Consider the following 22,756-nt stretch of genomic DNA (forward strand, 5'->3'; position numbering starts at 1 on the left):
CTTATCCAGAGCGACTTACAAATTGGTGCATTCACCTTATAGCCAGTGGGATAACCACTTTACAATATGTTTTTTTTCTCTTTCTTTCTTTCTTTGGGGTGGGGTAAGGGGGGGTAGAAGGATTACTTTATCCTATCCCAGGTGTTCCTTAAAGAGGTGGGGTTTCAAATGTCTCCGGAAGGTGGTGAGTGACTCCGCTGTCCTGGCGTCGTGAGGGAGCTTGTTCCACCATTGGGGTGCCAGAGCAGCGAACAGTTTTGACTGGGCTGAGCGGGAACTGTGCTTTAGCAGAGGTAGGGGAGCCAGCAGGCCAGAGGTGGATGAACGCAATGCCCTCGTTTGGGTGTAGGGACTGATCAGAGCCTGAAGGTACGGAGGTGCCGTTCCCCTCACAGCTCCGTAGGCAAGCACCATGGTCTTGTAGCAGATGCGAGCTTCAACTGGAAGCCAGTGTAGTGTGCGGAGGAGCGGGGTGACGTGAGAGAACTTGGGAAGGTTGAACACCAGACGGGCTGCGGCATTCTGGATGAGTTGTAGGGGTTTAATGGCACAGGCAGGGAGCCCAGCCAACAGCGAGTTGCAGTAATCCAGACGGGAGATGACAAGTGCCTGGATTAGGACCTGTGCCGCTTCCTGTGTAAGGCAGGGTCGTACTCTCCGAATGTTGTAGAGCATGAACCTACAGGATCGGGTCACTGCCTTGATGTTAGTGGAGAACGACAGGGTGTTGTCCAGGGTCATGCCAAGGCTCTTCGCACTCTGGGAGGAGGACACAACGGAGTTGTCAACCGTGATGGCGAGATCATGGAACGGGCAGTCCTTCCCCGGGAGGAAGAGCAGCTCCGTCTTGCCAAGGTTCAGCTTGAGGTGGTGATCCGTCATCCATACTGATATGTCTGCCAGACATGCAGAGATGCGATTCGCCACCTGGTTATCAGAAGGGGGAAAGGAGAAGATTAGTTGTGTGTCGTCTGCGTAGCAATTATAGGAGAGGCCATGTGAGGATATGACAGAGCCAAGTGACTTGGTGTATAGCGAGAATAGGAGAGGGCCTAGAACTGAGCCCTGGGGGACACCAGTGGTGAGAGCACGTGGTGCGGAGACAGCTTCTTGCCACGCCACTTGGTAGGAGCGACCGGTCAGGTAGGACGCAATCCAAGAGTGAGCCACGCCAGAGATGCCCAGCTCGGAGAGGGTGGAGAGGAGGATCTGATGGTTCACAGTATCAAAGGCAGCAGACAGGTCTAGAAGGACAAGAGCAGAGGAGAGAGAGTTAGCTTTAGCAGTGCGGAGAGCCTCCGTAAGCCTGGGCTGGGATGACATAAGCATATGGTTGAATATTATGACACACTTAACTTGTGATATAGGGCTGACTGACACATAGCTTCAAAACAGTGTGCTGCCTCTTGGTATTTCTACTTTACAGTATATCCTGTGTGTTATGAGGCTATTTTGATTTTATAGCCATTTTGTGTATGAAAGAGTAAAGAGTTTTCCTGTTGTGATCGACGTTGTTGCTTCCTTCTTCTATTTGGCCCACCTCACTTGCCCTTGAATAGAACACTGAGTTTATTTTTTTAAGGGGGCACACTGAGAACACTGAGTTGATGATGAAGCGTATTACCCTCCAAAACACTGATTTCTCAAGACCAAGTAGTTTCCCTTTTTAAAGTTTGCCGCTCATGTGATTTTCTGGAAAAACCCAAGTTGAAGCTCCTTTTGAAAGAAGTCTGGTTGGACTGTGTGTGTTTGTTGGCCTGCTGCCAGTAACAATGGAAGAGTGAGGAAGTCGGCAGCCTCCCTCCATGTCTTCTGTGCAACGTTGTTCAGATTTACTCTGTCAGGCCAGCCTTTGAGGCCCAGGATCCAGGTGGTCTGTACCCTGTGCCCCCAGGCCCTACATGCCCACCCACCCCCCATGCCCACAAACATGCCAGGCATCAGCAGCTTCCTCCTGGGGTGGTGGTGTCTTCCTGGACAAATCACAACGCTCCAAACTATGGGCATATACATCAGAGCCAATGAAAAACATTTGTTTCTCTGGAGCATTGCTCCCTATGCCAATCATAACACCCACTTTACTGGGTCTCTGTCGCCTAGCCAAACAAAACACTCGATTCATGGGCATTCGGGGCCTCGGAGGCACAGGCAAAAAAAAAATGGATTTTATCACATGGGAATAAACATTTCCAGAAAATGTCTTTCCCAGCAAGAATATCACATCAAATGCACTGCATCATTGTTCCATAGTGTCCCATTAGAAAAGCAACCTTTAGATAGGACTGAGAGGCCGTTGTTCTGTGGAGAGCCTTTCAAAGTATGACTCACGTTGTTGCTTGGGATTGGTGTGTGTGCATACGTGCGCACGTGCGTGTAAGTGAGGAATACAAGCATGTATTATTAAGGATTAGGCTCGGTCCTCTCCTAAAATAAAAGCTGTCCAGCTCTGCCAGGAGAGGAGAGGAGCTCTTAAAAAGGCAAGCTGAGCTCAGACACTCTGTCATATTTAATCCACTGAAAAACTTCTGTGATGGCTGAACTTACCTGCTCACCAGGACTTTCTCATAGGGGCTCAGATAGAAGAAACAAAACTACAGTAAGGATGTCTCCCTCCTGTGACAAAGTACAAAATGAGAGTGTGGGGATCAAGATGTAAAAAGTCACCTGTCCTTTCTCAGAGGGGCACAGATAGAAGACCATCTGCTTCAAACAGAAGTAAGCATCTCTCCCTCCTCGTGACTGACTGAGACAATACAGAATGAGGTGGTCAAGATGTCAAAACTCCAACAGCTTATTATAGACTGTCTTGGGCAGCTTACTATAGACTGTCTTGGGCAGAGCATGCCTGTATTGGCCTGGTTTAGTAGCTTAGCTGTTTAGTCTCTGAGAACCAGAGACCTACTGTACTCTACAGCAACCTCTCCCTGGAGGAATAAAGTCACTCGGTGCTTGGTGGCGGATAATACTTTCATTTCACTTTCCAACACCTCATTGTGTGCTCAGTGTTTGTGTTTTTGTTGTCTAAATGCCAGTGGCAGCAGCAGCGAACGCTGGTCATGTCCCCGACAGTACCTTCCGCCTGCATAATGAAAGAGAAACGTAATGAGAGGGTGAAAACGTGAGCAGCAGAGGAACAGAGGGAGAGAGAGGGAAAGAGAAGGAGGAAGAGAAGGAGGAGAGGAGAGAGGGAGCTGACGTAGGCCTCTGGAGATCCAGGCAGGGATCCGCTAGCACTGAGCCCAGTGCGTCTTCCCAGGACATGAAAGACAGACTTTCCCGAACCGGGATTATCATCCTCCTCTAGGGATCCCCTCTGATGAACACACATCGAGAGAGAGAGAGAGAGAGAGAGAGAGAGAGAGAGAGAGAGAGAGAGAGAGAGAGAGAGAGAGAGAGAGAGAGAGAGAGAGAGAGAGAGAGAGAGAGAGAGAGAGAGAGAGAGAGAGAGAGAGAGAGAGGGGAGAGAGAGAGAGAGAGAGAGAGAGAGAGAGAGAGAGAGAGAGAGAGAGAGAGAGAGAGAGAGAGAGAGAGAGAGAGAGAGAGAGAGAGAGAGAGAGAGAGAGAGATGGAAAAAGGCACTAAGAGAAAGGAACAGTATGTTGGTTTGATCCTCTCTGCTACATTGATGCCACACCAGTTAATGCTTATTAGGATGGTTCACTTGGTCCATGCCCCACCTCAGTATAATTTCAAAGTGCGTCTCTCTCCCTAAAGGATTACCTGCCTATAATGCATCAGAGGGATGTGTCCTTGTTTGAACTGGTGCTGTCCTGAAAATCACCTCTCCAGGCACACAATATCAGTGTAATCAGTTATGATGGCCCTCTGTCCTGCTATCTGGCAGAAACAACTGGAGAATCACTCGCAATAGTGATCCCCATAGTGCAATAGGCTACTACTGGCTTACAATGTGGAGACTGATGCAAGGATGTTTTAAGAAATATGCATTTGTTTGAGCTAGATTTTTAGCCAGCAGGGTTTTGTTGTCATCATGACTTCTCTGACACATGCTTTGTTTGCGCCTGTTTACTATTGGTTGGATTCTCAACACAAGCCCATAATTGGCTGTGTATCTATTATGTTGTTGGCCGAGAAGGTGTTTGTCTGGTGTGAAGTGGTCATCTGCTTTGATGTCTGGTGAATGTCTGGACGTGGTCCTGGGGTTTGTGTGGCCAGTGTCGGTTGGACAGGCCTTACGCCTCGTCCCCTGACTTGGTATGTGTACGCTGAAACCTCAATACGCTTCTGCTAGCCAAACATTCATATCCACTGTGTTCTATATTGTGTGAGAGAGAGACAGGGGTTGGGGGATCATTCTTCAATAGGAACCCTCACTATATTTTATGATTCTGGTTGTCTTGGAATCACAACTGCCCCCCTCCACAGTTCGCTGTCCCTTTACCGACCCCTTCCTGGGTTTTATGTTGTTATTTGTTTGCTGAGAGTTGACGGAAATGTCCAAAGCACACATTCGATATGACACACACACAGGCACACAGGCACCCTGCCCCCCCAGTGAGGCACGTGTGTTCCCCCTGACTCGCGAGGCCTCTTCCTGCAGCACGTAGACACATAGTTTCCCAGAGCAGCCCCCCCTCCCCTCCCTTCCAAACCCCCCTCAGTCTCACCCTTGGGGCCTGGACTGGAGGACTGCCGTCTCTGTGTTTCTGGGGAGGCCTGGGGCTGGCAAGCCCACCCTGCGGCCCCATTGCTACTCTGTTCCAGCACAGAACAGAGCCAAGAGCCAGATCATTCTCCATTTGGATTTCATTACACAGAGCCCTAGCACTGCACAGCCCAGAAAAGAAAAAAAATAATCCGAAAAAAATGAGAGAGAAAAAAATATTTCAAAGGCTTGTTATATACATTCAGGCTTTCCACTGAAACGGCTCCTATTCTTTTCTGTTTTCCCAAAATGAAGTGGGAACCAGCTTCTTTTGTCTTTCTGATGCAAATTGAAAAGGATCTGTTATCCTAAATGACATGTAAACATACCCAGCTTTGTGTAAGAGAGAAATTATAGTTTTTATGAACCGTTATAATATCTCTCTCAAACCTACATGGGTGTATGTGGAATGATGTGTAGAAACAGAGGACGAAACCTACACACACACACATACTCAAATCCACATATGTACGCACAAGTTTCCCCCATGTGATCTATTAACACAGAAACTGAGGCCAAGGCTCTTGCTATCATTAGCATTTATTAGCATCATCAGATGTATTCACAACCCCTCTCTGAGTACTTATACAGTGCATTCGGAAAGTATTCAGACCCCTTGATTACAGCCTCAAGTCGTCTTGCATATGTCGCTACAAGCTTGACACACCTGTATTTGGGGAGTTTCTCCCATTCTTCTCTGCAGATCCTCTCAAGCTCTGTCAGGTTGGATGGGGAGCGTCGCTGCACAGCTATTTTCAGGTCTCCAGAGATGTTCGATCGGATTCAAGTCCAGGCTCTGGCTGGGCCACTCAAGGACATTCAGAGACTTGTTCCGAATCCACTCCTGCGTTGTCTTGGCTGTGTGCTTAGGGTTGTTTTCCTGTAGGAAGGTGAACCTTCGCCTTAGTCTGCGGTCCTGAGCGCTCTGGAGCAGGTTTTCATCAAGGATCTCTCTGTACTTTGCGCCGTTGATCTTTCCCTCGATTCTGACTAGTCTCCCAGTCCCTGCCGCTGAAAAACATCCCCACAACATGATGCTGCCACCACTATGCTTCACCGTTTGGATGGTGCCAGGTTTCCTCCAGACGTGATGCTTGGCATTCAGGCTAAAGAGTTTAATCTTGGTTTCATCAGACCAGAGAATCTTGTTTCTCATGGTCTGAGAGTCCTTTAGGTGCCTTTTTGGCAAACTCCAAGCGGGCTGTCATGTGCCTTTTACTGAGGAGTGGTTCCGTCAGGCCACTCTACCATAAAGGCCTGATTGGTGGAGGGCTGCAGAGATTGGTGTCCTTCTGCAAGGTTCTCCCATCTCCACAGAGGAACTCTGCAGCTCTGTCAGAGTGACCATTGGGTTCTTGGTCACCTCCCTGACCAAGGCCCTTCTCCCCCGATTGCTCAGTTTGGCTCTAGGAAGAGTCTTGGTGGTTCCAAACCTTTTCCATTTAAGAATGATGAAGGCCACGGTGTTCTTGGGGACCTTCAATGCTGCAGACATTTTTTGGTACCCTTCCCCAGATCTGTGCCTCGGCACAATCCTGTCCCGGAGCTCTACAGACAATACCTTCAACCTCATGGCTTGATTTCATAGCAAAGGGTCTGAATACTTATGTAAATAAGGTATATCTGTTTTTTATTTTTAATACATTTGCAACAATTTCTAAAAACCTGTTTTCACTTTCTCATTATGGGGTATTGTTTGTAGATTGTTTATTTAATCCATTTTAGAATAAGGCTGTAATGTAACAAAATGTGGAAAAATACTTTCAGAATGCACTGTAGTAGAATAGTGGAAGAGGACAGCCTCGCTACAGACAGAGCCAGTCGCCTGTTAGGCTGTTAGATTCCTCAGTGTGGTGTCACCAGTAGAACGAATGGCCACTCTGTTTTTGTTCCGTAATAATTGTCATAATTCATCATTGTGGTCGGATGGTTTTATTAGACCTCAGTCCTACTCAGACATGGTTTCAGGCTACTGTATCTTCCTCCTCCCTATTAAGGTTTCCTTTTCCCTCTCTCTGTCTAATTGCCTAGTCTTGAGTGGCGACTAAATGGACCCTGTGGTTTTCCACTGAAGAGTTCTTCAGGCCTGGGGAAAGCACAGGTCCTGACCACTAGACTCCCATCACGCCTCGTAAAAGCAGGGGCTACAGGGCCCCAGCTACCCTGCAGGGTGATGCATGGGAAACACAACTCAGAGGTCCTCAGGCCCAGACTGCTGCAGCTCACCCTTCTGGGGCCTCAGTTCAGATTGCGAGCTGGTCATAAGGACACATGTTTTATGATGACCATTGGAAGTGAGAATGAATGTGACGGCTGTTCTGAACCAGTTGTAAATTATACTTATAATCTAGCCTGTTGCTTTTTTTTTATATCAAACTTTGTCAGAGTGTGTGTGGTGTGTGTGTGTGTTTTGGCAATGAGGCGGGAAGATAAGGCTCTCAGCTGTGATTTGATCTCCAGTGCTTGCATACAATTTCAGAGGGCCAACAAAAGAGGAAGCTCAACATTGAGTCATAGCTTCCAGGCTGCCCCGAATCACCGTGTTTACTGCAAAGCATATTACAGAGAACACACAAATAGTCTCTGCAATGCGCAGCTCTTGCAGCCATGTGATCATGTTCAGAGCCCTACAGTACTGTAATCAGAGCTGTGCCGTGTCCACCCGGTTAAAGGAAACCTGTAAAACAGACAATAAGGTGGCCTATCTTCCTAGTAATAGTAGGTGTTCCACAGAGGAGCCGAGAGCAGGCTCTTACAGCTCTCACGTAATCATCCATCTACGGATTCAAACACAGTTTTTCTCTCTAAGAGCTCGAGCCCCATCCAGAGCTGTTCTGTTCTGTGTAAGAGCAGGGCTGCCTACCTAGCGCTAGCTGTTAGTGGCGTATTTACGTAGCGCTGCCCTGCCTCTGACAAGGTAATGAGTCTTTAGAGAGCCCAGGGGAGGCCGGGCTGACCCGGCAGCAGCAGATGTAATCATCATCTCCAGGGAGTACTCCACATGTTGTCCTGCTTCAGTATTTACCTTTACATGTCATGTCTCACTCCCACTCTAATCAACCCAACCATTGTCAGGCAGACACAGCTCCGGAGGAGAGGAGAGTGGTAGGGCTTGGGGACGCTGCAGCCTGCCTCTCTCTCTATCTCTCTGATGTAGAAATAAGCATCCCACTAGGCACAGACGTCAGTTCAATGTCTATTTTTGATTTACATTTGGTTGAGTTGACAACTAATGTGAATTCAACGTGAAATCAACTAAAAAATTCACCATGTCATTCGATTTAGGTTAAAAGTAGGGTGCAAAAATACTAAATTCCCTTACGTTGATGACTTTTTGCAAATCCAATTAGTTTTCCACGTTGATTCAACGTCATCACATTGATTTTTGTTGTTGAAATGACGTGGAAACAACGTTGATTCAACCAGTTTTTGCCCGGTGGAATGTGCCTCCCCAGCTTGATGAGTGTGATTCTCAGGCTGTCACACAAAGGCATGGCACATGTCATAGCTGCAGCTGAAGGGCTCAAAGGGGGAGATATGAGGGGTGTCTTTAATGGAGTTTTCAGGTAAATACTGAGATAGATTTGGACTCAAAGGAAAGAGTGGCTGTGTGTGTTTGTGTGTGGCTGAGCCGCCCACAAGATCCCACCTGTCAGGATTTGAACTTCCGGCCATGTATTGGTCATGTATTGGTCATGTATTGGTCATGTATTGGTCATGTATTGGTCTGGCCATGAAGATGACGGAGTGTGTTACTGTACGTACAGTAAGACAGATTCCATGGACTCACCGATGGAGACAGGAACCCTGACATGATAGAGTTCCCTGTCATGCTACATGAAACTGAACATTTGCATTGCCCCGAATCCCTTACCAAATCCATGCTGTTTTTATCAATACTGTGCCGAGTTCATTCAGAGAATCGCTCTATCAGGCGTCCCTGCATTTGGCCGCTCTCCAAACTCCTAAATCAATTTCACTGAGTAGGAAGCTCTCCAGAACAGATCAACCCCTGTGGCAGCCAGGCACGCTTGATCGAGAGCTGCCTGGCCTGGCCCAGCTCTACTCTGAGCAGCATCTGCTCTTTTGTTCCCCAGCTAGCGCTGCTGCTGGCGGGGCTGACTGGCTGTCTGGCTCACAGAGAGACGTCATATCACCTCGGAGCTAAAGAGAACAATTAGGCCATATCAGTGGATCACAGTGTTGGCAGCAAGGCCACAGTTGGCGATAGCGCTGGTAATCTGCAGCTTATCTGGCACTTAGACGTGGCCAACCGTGTCTCCGACGCCTCTCCAGCCACTTCAGAGTCAGCCAGGCCGCTCCGCTCATTCTCTCACAGCCAGAGGAAAGCACTCTTTCATCCCACTGATGGCACAGCCATGGGGAGAGGAGTGAGAGGGACAGAGAGAGTTAAATCTTTAATGAAGCCAGTTGTGTCAGCGGACACAAGAAGAGAATGAGGTTATATCAACATTTCGTATCAAGTGATGGTCGTAAGCGGCCCACCTAATGAGATGGTATGGGTTTTTTCCCCGTTTTTTTCTTTCTTTCACTGTACATGTTGGTTTGCAGACTGTATAGGGGCCTTTTCAGACAGTGACGGCAGGTTGAGGAGAGGGGAGGGGAGAGGAGAATAATACCTTTATTTAGGCTTCCCGGAGTCTCCCGCGACAGTTGCGGTTCTGCTGTCGACTCGCATCTCGTCTCGTCATGACTGCCGGAGAAAGCAATAGCTGTCATCCTGAGCCCCCACACACCCCCACACCCTGTCCTTTCTTGGCAGCCCCCCCCCCCCACGCCATAGAATAAACACATCAGGCTGGAATATTTACTCTGACTGCTTAAACTGTGTGGACCAGATTAGCCTGTTTATACAAACCCAGAGAGAGAGAGACTCTCCCTGATTAATGAGCAAACACGCGCACACACTCACACACAAACAAACAATTTGTCCTGCATTGAGAAAGTCATCATAATAAACAGTGCAGCAGTTATATTATTAATAGCGAGTGTGAGGAGTATCATAATAAAAGTCTCATAAATATTGTTAACACACACACAGAAGTCACTTTTCTGTACAAAGTGCCAAGATAGTTACTTGTCATTTCTCGGCTGATTCAGACATCGTAGGTAAAGCACTCCAAATGAGCATGCACATTTCTTCATTCCCTTTAAGTTTTGTTTTTGGGCCCTGGGTTTATGCAACAGCAGTGTGGGTCTCTTTGGATGGGGTTCTGTTTTCTCTCCCTCATTTCTATGAATACACCAGAACCTCCCTGAGAAATGCTAATGACGGCTGTTTCATCTTCACTGCTGCGGCTGTCTTGCACGGTGCTCACTCTGTGGGGTTCAAAATGCCATTCCTCCTACCTCCAAACATCTTTGTGAGTAATAGATTTTGCGTGGAGCCTCAAAAGAGGGAAGTGGCTGCACAAGGCTGCGTCAACAAGAAAGCCCAAACTTCAGTGCTGGTTTATTAGCCTAGCCACTGTAATGAGGCGGACAACGTGTGAATGATGCACAAGGAGGATGGAGGCTCCCATTGGTGTTGGTGCTGAGTACGAGACTGTGAAAATCTGTGAAATTATCGCTTTTTTCCTGGACTGTTTCTCAGCGATGGCATCATTTCTGGAGTGGACCGCTGCCATAAGAGCAGCATGGAAAACCCATTGTGCATAGGGTCTGAGACAGGACGCTGCCAAGGTGGCATACGGCTCTGAGGCTCATCTCGATGTCAGTCTTATGCCTCCAGGAAATCTATGTCTTTATGACATTGTTAAGGATCTGAAGAGGCCTATGGAGGGGTGTGGGTGTATAGGGGCTGGGAAATTAGCCATGGGTTGGCATTTGCTGTGTGTATCCCAATGTTAGAGTGAAGGGACTGGAGAGAGTGGGGTGCGGTGGGCATTGACATTGAGTCATCCTGGCACTACAGGAAGGATGAGTACATCATGGAAACTGGACTCTGTTCTGTTGTCACTTCATCACCCTCCCTCCCCCACATCCTCCAACCAAATCTCCCCGTTGACGTTGGCTAGTTGAATTATGGAGGATGGCAGTTGGAGAGAGAGATGAGAGAGGAGCTGGGAACAGACTCTGTGTTCCTGAGGTTTTAGGTCCTCTCCGTTTGGCTCTGGTTACAGGGTGTTCTTATTCATAATGCAGGACCCCCTGGTGGTGGCAGAAGCACTTTAACACAGAGCTGATGGGCTGGTGGTGCTTTAGGAATCCATCATAGATCCCACCACTGCCACCAACACGCCTCTGAAAACACATGACCTAGAGAGTTATGACTCATGAGTCACTGACTCACTGGTTCTATGTGTTGAAACAAATAATCCCTCTTCTTTCAGAACTGAACTAGACCACTATAGGCCCTATGTTTGAACACCAGTACAGACTAACACGATCCAACCAATTGACTGTCTCTTCACAGAACTCTCAGAGCACAGACCAGGCTTTGTAAGAATGGGCTTGGTTTTATTATGCTCTCTGCCTCAGAGGAATGCAAAGTGGCTTTGTTCTCCGTGCATGATGATACTGTAACTGTTCCAGAGAGATAAACTACATGTGAACCTTCTGTGGCTCAGTTGTACACTATCAACCCCCAGAACAGAGGTGAAGGAAGAGAGAGAGAGAGAGAAAAGAGAGAAAGAAAGACAGAAACAGAGAAAGAAGGAATTGGTCTGTAGCTCAGTTGGTAGAGCATGGCGCTTGTAACGCCAGTATAATGGGTTTGATTCCCGCTACTACCCATACCTAAAATGTATGCGTGAATGACTGTAAGTCATTTGGATTAAAAGAGGGAGAGAGAGAAGCAGGACAGTTAATTAATGAACCCAATTTATTTTCAAGTGCAGACATTAGTCATGCAGTCAGGTCTCTGGCAGGCTCCCACTGCTGTGTGAGGTCCAGGTCCTGGGCTCCTCCCCTCCCCCCCAACCCACCCACCCACTCCCATTTATCTCTGGGACACCCTTCACCTAACTCCCCTCCCCAGCCTCCTCCCAGTCCGACTCCTGTATACAGTCAGGCCTCATGTCACAGAGTAGAATACTGAATGCCCCAAACACCTCCCCTCTCATCTCAGCTCTTATCACATCCTATAAACAACATAACACAGCTCAGCTGAATGAGAGGACCTGGCTGGTTTCCACAAAGAAATCACACGGAGGGAGGGAGGGAGGGAGGGAGGGAGGGAGGGAGGGGGAAAGCACAAGGGAGAGTTCTGCCCGTGTGGAGTGTTTATCGTTGCACTCTGCCGCCGTCTGCCTTTGAGATGGGCCCTAATTTCCTCATTTGTTATCTGTCAGTTGTGCTTCTGTGTACCTGGCAGCGCGGCCCAATCGACAGCCTTGGAACAGGCAGGCAGGCAATGCTGGAAGCCACTTGGAACAACAAATCTCAGAAATACTTTTATTCCCCATCAAAACATGTGTCAACCTTTTGTATTGACACAGAGGGGAACTGGACGCCTGCCATTTGATTTTTGGATGCTGCCACCATTTCCCCCCCTCTACTCCCACCCTCCCTCCAGCTCTCTTTTAAACGCTCTTATCTAATCTTGTGAGCATATTTGTTGTACGTGCTGTGCAGGTAGTACAAACGGTCGCTGGAGCTTGCCCTGTTTCCTCAGACGGCTTGTAAAACATGTTTCGCTTTCCAGCCCAACAGGTCGGGACAAAAACGAGTGTGTGAAAGACAAAAGGAGCTGGGATGAAAGGATAGTGAGCTGCTAGTAGAGCTGGGAGGAGCTCAGGCAGCCATAGTGGATACAGTAGTAAGAGACCCAGTAGAGGCAGGATCGAAGCAACAGGGTATATATTGATTGGATTTTCCCTGCTGCCTTTGAAGAGGATTGTGAAAATGGTCAGCTCCGCAGTGTTACTCTGTGACCTTGGTGACAGAGACTGCAGTGGTGGCAGTACCCTCCCACCGCCCCCACCCACCCCCTGTCTGTCCCCTCTCCCAACAGCTGTGCCCCTCTCTGGGGGGGATTAGAACCAGAGCCCTTTTCATCCGTCTGTAATCCTGTTCTGGCGTCCCCACTCACTCACTCACTCACCCAGGAACACACAAGCAAGCGCCACTTAGGCTTGGTGGGCACACACACACACGCACACACAAGCACACACACACATACAGTACACTGTACCCATTTATGATCAATTAGGTTAACTAAACTAAATGGAGTAATACACTTGCGACTAAACACAGAATCCGCCTCAGGCAAGGCAAGGTCAGCACTCAGCAGACATACAGTCATGTTCTTATGTCTTCCTGCTCTGGTCTCTTCACTGGGCCCTGGTCCCCTGCTGACAGCCAGAGAGAGAGAGGCTTGAGTTGCCCCACATCCTGGCTCTCTCTCATCCCCCTGAGGGTTATGGCCTGCCTGCCTCAGCCTGGGCCTCCTCTCCTCTCTCTCTGTCAGCTTGCCTGCACCCCCCACTGAGGCCCCACAATGACAGATTGGCAGCTCTAATACCACAGTCTGCTTTATTACCCTGAATTAAAACCCAATTGGAGGATGGATTTGAGGAACTGCTGGCTCAGGCAGAGCTTTTTTAGCAATGAGCGGATATTATCTGAAGAAAAAAATGTCATCATGAGGATGGAAGCACTTGAATATCATCAGCCCGAGGATTCATTATGGAGCTGATATAGAGTTGGCCATTTATTAAAGAGGGTTTGTTTGGGAGTGGATAGGGCCGCCCCTCCCTCCCGTCCTGTGTATGTGACTGTGAGGTAGTGGCGTGTTTGCAGGAAGTGCTCGTGAAGAGAGCAGGATGCAGGGGAAGTGTTTTGCTTCCGCTGGAGAACGCTCCAAACTGGACTTATTTCGCTGCGCAGAAACAGAGGAATTCAGCCCCTTATGAAACATGGCAGGATGGATGAAGCCTGCTCTTAATGAGGCCTGCTCTACATTTGTTTGTCCAAATCTGAGGACACATTCTTAGCGAAGGTGCACTGAAAGCCAGCTGATGTTGTATTATTATAATTTTAAAAAAAATTTGTTCGAGGGGGTAGATCAGCTTTAATATTTCAGATAGATTGTAACTTCCATCAATGTAATTGTCTGCATCACTTCCAATCCCCCATATGTTTTTTTCTCTCGCATTATATATATATATATATATATATATATATATATATATATATATATATACATATACATACACACACATATATATATATATATATATATATATATATATATATATATATATATATATATATATTACAGTGGGGGAAAAAAGTATTTAGTCAGCCACCAATTGTGCAAGTTCTCCCACTTAAAAAGATGAGAGAGGCCTGTAATTTTCATCATAGGTACACGTCAACTATGACAGACAAAATGAGAAAAAAATCCAGAAAATCACATTGTAGGATTTTTTATGAATTTATTTGCAAATTATGGTGGAAAATAAGTATTTGGTCAATAACAAAAGTTTCTCAATACTTTGTTATATACCCTTTGTTGGCAATGACACAGGTCAAACGTTTTCTGTAAGTCTTCACAAGGTTTTCACACACTGTTGCTGGTATTTTGGCCCATTCCTCCATGCAGATCTCCTCTAGAGCAGTGATGTTTTGGGGCTGTCGCTGGGCAACACGGACTTTCAACTCCCTCCAACGATTTTCTATGGGGTTGAGATCTGGAGACTGGCTAGGCCACTCCAAGACCTTGACATGCTTCTTACAAAGCCACTTCTTCGTTGCCCGGGCGGTGTGTTTGGGATCATTGTCATGCTGAAAGACCCAGCCACGTTTCATCTTCAATGCCCTTGCTGATGGAAGGAGGTTTTCACTCAAAATCTCACGATACATGGCCCCATTCATTCTTTCCTTTACACGGATCAGTCGTCCTGGTCCCTTTGCAGAAAAACAGCCCCAAAGCATGATGTTTCCACCCCCATGCTTCACAGTAGGTATGGTGTTCTTTGGATGCAACTCAGCATTCTTTGTCCTCCAAACCCAACGAGTTGAGTTTTTACCAAAAAGTTATATTTTGGTTTCATCTGACCATATGACATTCTCCCAATCCTCTTCTGGATCATCCAAATGCACTCTAGCAAACTTCAGACGGGCCTGGACATGTACTGGCTTAAGCAGGGGGACACGTCTGGCACTGCAGGATTTGAGTCCCTGGCGGCGTAGTGTGTTACTGATGGTAGGCTTTGTTACTTTGGTCCCAGCTCTCTGCAGGTCATTCACTAGGTCCCCCCGCGTGGTTCTGGGATTTTTGCTCACCGTTCTTGTGATCATTTTGACCCCACGGGGTGAGATCTTGCATGGAGCCCCAGATCGAGGGGAGATTATCAGTGGTCTTGTATGTCTTCCATTTCCTAATAATTGCTCCCACAGTTGATTTCTTCAAACCAAGCTGCTTACCTATTGCAGATTCAGTCTTCCCAGCCTGGTGCAGGTCTACAATTTTGTTTCTGGTGTCCTTTGACAGCTCTTTGGTCTTGGCCATAGTGGAGTTTGGAGTGTGACTGTTTGAGGTTGTGGACAGGTGTCTTTTATACTGATAACAAGTTCAAACAGGTGCCATTAATACAGGTAACGAGTGGAGGACAGAGGAGCCTCTTAAATAAGAAGTTACAGGTCTGTGAGAGCCAGAAATCTTGCTTGTTTGTAGGTGACCAAATACTTATTTTCCACCATAATTTGCCAATAAATTCATTAAAAATCCTACAATGTGATTTTCTGGATTTTTTTCTCAATTTGTCTGTCATAGTTGACGTGTACCTATGATGAAAATTACAGGCCTCTCTCATCTTTTTAAGTGGTAGAACTTGCACAATTGGTGGCTGACTAAATACTTTTTTCCTCACTGTATATATATATATATATATATATATATATATATATATATATATATATATATATATATATATATATATACATATATATATACACACATACACATACACATATACACATACATACACACACATATATATATACATACATACATATACATACATCCATACACACACACATATCCTTTTCCCTTCATTACTTTCCAACCCCAGCACCCCTTCCCCAATTGGAGTGAACTAGTGAACAACAATGCTTAGGCCTCTACTTCCAGCCCATACATACTATATACATTTTATGGACACAGTCAAATTCTACAGTAATTATATTTTGTTTGTTTTTACTCCTGAACTTCCTCCGATCATTTTCATGATGTCCATCTCGTTTGCTTCTATATGCCATATTTTTCTAACTGTGCTCTTTCACAAAAGCTCTCAATCTATAACCTATATACTTATTATGGACACAGTATGCTTTACATTAGTTATCTTGTTGTTATTAGTTGTTGTTATTAGTCCCATCCTTCAGCTCCATTCAACACCTCCCATCTATCTCTTAACACCATCCATATTGGATTTCTATTTGCCATATATCTTTCAACTGTACTGTGATGTTTTACAAAAGTTCTGAACCTTTTTATTCTCATTGTTTCTACAGATTGTGAATTGAAAATAAACATTTTTGCTAAAAGTATTATCATATTATTGATCGATTGACTATGACTTTTCAGATCACCCAGTAGTGCTATCTGCAGGGTTAGCTCCAGGTAAATATTGCAATCCTTTAGCCATTCCTGGACCTGTGTCGAAAAACAAGCTTCAAATGGACAGTACCAAAACAAATGATCTAATGATTCTGTGTCTTCGCAGCAAAATCTGCAGAGCTGGGAAGATTGTATCCCCCATATAAATAACATTCTATTGGTAGCAAGAATTTTATATAATAATTTAAATTGAAAAATTCAAAGTTTTGAATCCGCCGTCGTTTTGCGTATCAGTTCATAAACACTATGCCATGGAATCGGTATGTCAAAAATCTCTTCCCAACTATTTTGCAATCTATATGGGACGGCTGTCAATGAAACTGGTATACTTTTTTATTTATCACAATTTTCTTTAACCAATTATATTCTTTAATGCAGGGCCGACAGATTGGTTGTAATTTTGGGTAGAGCAGACATTTCCATATGTTTTGTGTTAGCTGCATGTGTGACATAACTCCACCAGTCCTACCGATGATATCATTTACAAAGATTATACCTTTTTTAAACATTTTGTCAAAAAATTGAGTTTAACCACAATATTTGTTGCATTATTTGTTCTGTCGTTTCTGGAGGATTAAATTGAAATTGCAACCAACTTTCTATGGCTTGTTTTAGAAATAGTGATATTTGGGAGATTATTTCCTTTTCAAATAATTTAAAGTGAGAGGTTGTAATCTGAGTAAAGGGAAAAAGGCCATTCTTGAACATTGGGTGAGACAATCTTACTAATTTGCTAGAGAACCAGTTAGGATTTAAGTATAACTTTGTAGTTAGCAACCTTGACAAAGTGGGTAGTGGACAAAGAGGCATGAAGGAGAAAGAATGATATTTGAGAGAGGGAGGGAGAGAGAGATGTATAGCCCTGTCATCAAGCACAGTGATCTGCCTAATCTGTGCATCCCACCCCCTCCCCTGTCTTTCATATCCTCTGTGATGACAGCTGACAGCATGACGGACAGCCCGCACTGGCATAACACATTTTCTCTGGACCCATAACACATTTTCTTTCTGTGGTGCCAGGGCATCTATAGCTTTGCTTTAGCTAATGGATAAATGTTTATTGATAGGCCTATTTGGTCATCATTTTCTCATGTTAAGCCTAACTAACATTTCACGAACCTATACACGGTGTCACAATGCTGCCATTTTTAGACTGCTGGCTGGTGGCAATAATGTATTTACTTGTTCAGTAATTCAAGTTGGAAATTCAAACAGTGCAGATTGCTAAATGTATTTTCGATGCAACAGCATACTAATCAGCTACCAATTGATTTCTGTTGAATATACAACTGTCCTGTATAGGCTACCTGAACCTGCATGACATGAGCTGTCCTCGCGCTCTCTCCCAGCTTGGATAGAAAGTTTTTGTGCATAAAACCAGTCTATTAATGTCAAATAATACAGTCAGTCTACCCTCAAAACATTAGCTTACTAGGAATTGTTTCATTATGCAGTGTACTAACTATAACTATATACCGTATTTAGCTGCTATTTATACACTTTTTATAAAAATTGCACATCAAATAGCCTAACAACGAGGAAAAAAGTAGTCGGCTTGAGGATAAATTCAAGCACTATTTGTTGTTGAACTCCCCTGGTCTCCTGAAGTCCTCCTTTTTTGTGTTTGAATGTTTTCACCACGGCCTGTAGGTCCAGGTTGCAGGCCCAATTGTTTTCTATACTGAGTATTGCCAACCCAGACAGTCTTTCCTGAGACATTGTGCATTATATGGTAAGGGACTGTTGATATTTGCAACCACACAACTCAAACGCTGGTTCACCAGTATGAACGAAATCGCAAACCTCTTTTTTGTTCAAGCCCACAATAACTATTGTCTTCTAAAGATGATAATCTGTTTGCTTCTGCCAATTTATTGGCTGTCCAATATCCAGACTACCTGTCCCAATACAGTTCATCTCTTTCCATAACGTGTTGAGGCGGGCAATTAAGGAGAATGAGAGGCTCAATTAAAGATGTTGCAGAACTTCTGTATTTGAAGCACAACTCCCTTCTGTCCAGTTTCCCTGATGTTGCTACGGCAATCAAGCTGTTTTTACCATCCATGTAATTGTCGCTTCTGCGGATAGATCGTTTTCTAAAATAAAACTCATAAATAACTACCTAAGAAGCATTAGGCTGTCGGTCTGATATGTGTTCTGGGAACAGATTGCACTGGGGCCGTCGTAGGGCATTTGTTCACCGATATCCCCTTATACTTTCAATCAGTTTAATTTGTATTTTTCAAGGCCTGAGGCACTTTTTCAGTCACATTCCTGAAGCCCAAGAAACAAACACTTAGCTTCCTAGTACATATGGACATTTAAAAGATTTCTGAATTAGTTTTTGTTTTATTCAATGATGTATTAAATGTACAACAAATAGACATCGATGACATGCGCATATGCCCCCAGAGCTCATGCAACCCCCCCCTCCCCCAGCACACACACACTCAATAAAATAACAATAATGAGGCTATATACAAGGGGTACCGGTACCGAGTCAATGTGCAGGGGTACGGGTTAGTCAAAGTAATTTAGGTAGTATGTACATATAGGTAGGGGTAAAGTGACTATGCATAGATAATAAACAGAGAGTAGCAGCAGCATATGTGAAGAGTGTGAAGGAATGTGAATTTATGTGTGTGTGTGAGTGTGGCATCAATATGCATGCGTTAATATGCATTTTGTGTGTGTGTGTGTCTGTGTGTGTGTGTTGGAGTGTCAGCGTAGTATGTGTGAGTGTGAGGTTAGAGTCCAGTTAGTGTACATCGAGCCTGTGCAAGAGAGTCAGTGCAAAAATTACGAATAAATAAGAGATAAAATAAGGGGGTCAATGCAGATAGTGCAGGTAGCCATTTTATGAACTGTTCAGCAGTCGTATGGCTTGTGGGTAGAGCCTTTTGATCCCAGACTTGGCGCTCCGGTACCGCTTGAAAGAGAGAGAAAACAACAGAGAGACATAGGGGAAGGGAGGGAGGGAGAGATAGATAGAGAGAGAGAGGGAGAAGGAGAGGTTTCAGAGCTTAATAGACACCGAGAGCAAAGGAAGGCTGTCCCTAGTGAAGCACCTCTGTCTGTCTGTCGTCCTTCAGCCCTGGTCAGGATCAAGGTCGTGGCTCCGGGCTGCAGGTTGTGTCTCTGCAGACAGACAGGGAGGCGCTCAGGCGTAAGGTTTAGGTGGGCAGGGAGAAACACACCAGACTGCTGCTATGTGGCCAATGATGTAGAGTAGAGTTTTCTTTCAGGCAGCAAGACATTATGTGGCTACCCTCAGCTTTTTTGCTGTCCACAATGTTTATGTTTCATCACATATGAATAGATCTAAATAGATCATAATTTAATGGCTTTTGCTGCAAGTTAATACCACTAGACAGTTCTGGAAATGATGCAAATAACAGCACTCTTTGAGAGTACATTGAAAATGTTGATGCTGCTCCTGCTGCTGCTGCTGATCATATTATTGGCGATAACGACGATAGTGCTGCTAATGAAGCTATTAATTCTGACATATTTTCTTCTCCTTCTCTCCCGCTTCCCTGTGTAGATTCATCAGGTCAGGTGACCTCGTCTCCCCTGGGCTCTCCCACGTCCCACCGGGGCATGCACCCATCCCTGCTCAGCCCGTCCTCCATGGGGCCCTCAGGCTCCCTACACTCTCCCATCAGCACCCTGAGTTCTCCCATGAACGGCCTGGGCTCACCCTTTTCTGTCATCAACTCCCCCATGGGCCCACACTCCATGTCCTCGCCCGGCATGGGCTACGGCCCCAGTGTCAGCCCCCAGGTAAGGCCTGTCACAGATTCACACACACATTGATACCTGTATATCACACACACACATGGACTCACACACACACCTGCCCAAGACACAGACAACCGTCATAGGCATTCAACTGTCCCTAGTACTGGGCCCTGTGATAACATGGTAGGCCCTTCCATGACCCCCTCTCTTTCAAAGTTTGATACTTAAGCTATGTCCTTCACTCTCTTTTCCCTCCCAGACCTAATCTTTTCTCTCTCTCTCTCTCAACCCATCCTGCTCTCTTCCCCTTTTTCTCAGCATACTTTCTCTCTCCCTTGCTATCTGGCTTCTTCCTCTTTCTCTCTCTGATTTGCACGTTCATTCTCTCTCTCTCTCTCGCTCTCTTTCTCTCTCTCTCTCTCTCTCTCTCTCTCTCTCTCTCTCTCTCTCTCTCTCTCTCTCTCTCTCTCTCTCTCTCTCAATTCACTTCAAAGGGCTTTATTGGCATTGGAAACATATGTTTACATTGCCAAAGCAAATGGAATAGACAATAAACAAGGGAAACATTAATAAACATTACACTCAAATCATATCAAATCAAATTTTATTTGTCACATGCGCCGAATACAACAGGTGTAGACCTTACCGTGAAATGCTTACTTACAAGCCCTTAACCAACAATGCAGTTCAAGAAAGAGTTATTTACTAAATAAACTAAGGTATAAAATTATGAAAAGTAACACAATAAAATAACAATAACGAGGCTACATACAGGGGGTACTGGTACCGAGTCAATGTGTGGGGGTACAGGTTAGTCAAGGTAATTTTTACATGTAGGTAGGGGTAAAGTGACTATGCATAGATAATAAACAGTGAGTAGCAGCAGTGTAAAAACAAATGGTGGGGGGGGGGGGGTCAATGTAAATAGTCCGGGTGTGTCACGCCCTGGCTCTGGGGACACTGTTATGTTGAGCCAGGGTGTGTAATTCTATGTTTGGATTTCTATGTTGGCCTGAGTGACTCCCAATCAGAGGCAACGAGTGTCAGCTGGTTGTCTCTGATTGGGAGCCATATTTAGCTGTCTGTCTTTCACTTTGTGTTTGTGGTTTCTTGTTCCGTGTTGGTTCGTGTTGTAACCAGGGACGTCACGTTTTCGTTTTGTTGTTTTTGTTCGTGTGTTCATTCATTTAATAAAATGTTCGCATTCAACGCTGCGCCTTGGTCCTCCTCTCTCGTAAACGCTCGTGACAGAAGAAACCACCAAGATGTGACCAAGCAGCGTGTCCAGGAGCCATCGCCAGGGAGATCCCTAACAGAGCTCCTTCGCCTCCTCGACTGGGTCAAGCCGAGTGAGGAAGAGAAGGGCTTGACATTGTGGCAGAAGGGCGAACGGCTGGCGAGGGACATGGAGACCTGGTCCACGGGTAGGAGAGACGCCCCGACATTTTTTAGGGGGGGGCTAACGCCGTGGACGACGGGCCAGCAGGAGACCGCGGCAGAGCGGCCCAGCGGATTGGCAGAGGAGGCCGCCAGGTTACGGGGGCCACTGGTCGAAGAGGGGGTGGAAGATGTAGAGGCACGGCGAGAGGTACTGGCGAGTGTTGCCAGTCCGGTCCGGCCTGTTCCTGATCCCCACGTAGGGCCAGTGGTGTGTGTTCCCAGTACGGTCCGGCCTGTTCCTGCCACTCACACCAAGTCTACGGTGCGCATCGCCAGCTCGGCCCGGCCCATTCCTGCTCCCCGCACTCAAGTCAGTGGTGCGTTGGCCAGCCCTGTCCGGCCCGTTCCTGCTCTCCGCACCAAGTCTGTGGTGTGCGCCGCCAGCCCAGTCCGGTCCATTCCTGCTCCCCGCACCAAGTCTGTGGTGCGTTTCGGCCAGCCCTGTCCGGCCCGTTCCTGCTCTCCGCACCAAGTCTGTGGTGCGCGTCGCCAGCCCAGTTCGGCCCGTTCCTGCTCTCCGCACCAAGTCTGTGGTGCGCGTCGCCAGCCCAGTCCGGCCCATTCCTGCTCCCCGCACCAAGTCTGTGGTGCGTATCGTCAGCCCTGTCCGACCCGCTCCTGCTCCCCGCGCCAAGCCAGTGGTGTGCGTCGTCAGTCCAGCACGGCCCGTGCCTGTTCCCCACACCAGGCCAGTGGTGTGCGTCGTCGGTCCGGCACGGCCCGTGCCTGTTCCACTGGTGCCTGGTCCGGCACCGGTCAGATGCGTTACGCCGGAGCTGGAGCAATCCGCTCCATCAGTGTGCAGTCCAGCTCCGGCCAGCGGGGCCAGACCGGACCAGGGGTACTTTGGGGGTTGGAGAGGGAGCGGGGATCAGGCCCGAGCCGGATCCGCCGCCGAGGCGGAGTGCCCACCCGGTCCCTCCCTGTGGTATTTGAGTTGGCGCGGTCGGAGTCCGCGCCTTTAGGGGGTACTGTCACGCCCTGGCTCTGGGGACACTGTTATGTTGAGCCAGGGTGTGTAATTCTATGTTTGGATTTCTATGTTGGCCTGAGTGACTCCCAATCAGAGGCAACGAGTGTCAGCTGGTTGTCTCTGATTGGGAGCCATATTTAGCTGTCTGTCTTTCACTTTGTGTTTGTGGTTTCTTGTTCCGTGTTGGTTCGTGTTGTAACCAGGGACGTCACGTTTTCGTTTTGTTGTTTTTGTTCGTGTGTTCATTCATTTAATAAAATGTTCGCATTCAACGCTGCGCCTTGGTCCTCCTCTCTCGTAGACGCTCGTGACAGGGTGGCCATTTGATTAATTGTTCAGCAGTCTTATG

General features: G+C 46.6%; 1 protein-coding gene across 5 annotated transcripts in view; it reads left to right on the plus strand.

Moving 5' to 3' along the window:
- The window catches only part of LOC121541725 (retinoic acid receptor RXR-alpha-A), a 152,664-nt gene that overhangs the window by 77,075 nt on the left and 52,833 nt on the right, over positions 1–22,756 (plus strand). For all 5 annotated transcript variants that reach the window (XM_041850981.2, XM_041850983.2, XM_041850982.2 and 2 more), the window contains exon 3: positions 19,798–20,036. In XM_041850981.2, coding sequence (XP_041706915.1) covers positions 19,798–20,036 — 239 coding nt within the window. The remainder of the gene's footprint in view (positions 1–19,797; positions 20,037–22,756) is intronic.

The sequence above is a fragment of the Coregonus clupeaformis genome, chromosome 27 (genome assembly GCF_020615455.1).
Source record: "Coregonus clupeaformis isolate EN_2021a chromosome 27, ASM2061545v1, whole genome shotgun sequence".
NCBI lineage: Eukaryota > Metazoa > Chordata > Actinopteri > Salmoniformes > Salmonidae > Coregonus > Coregonus clupeaformis.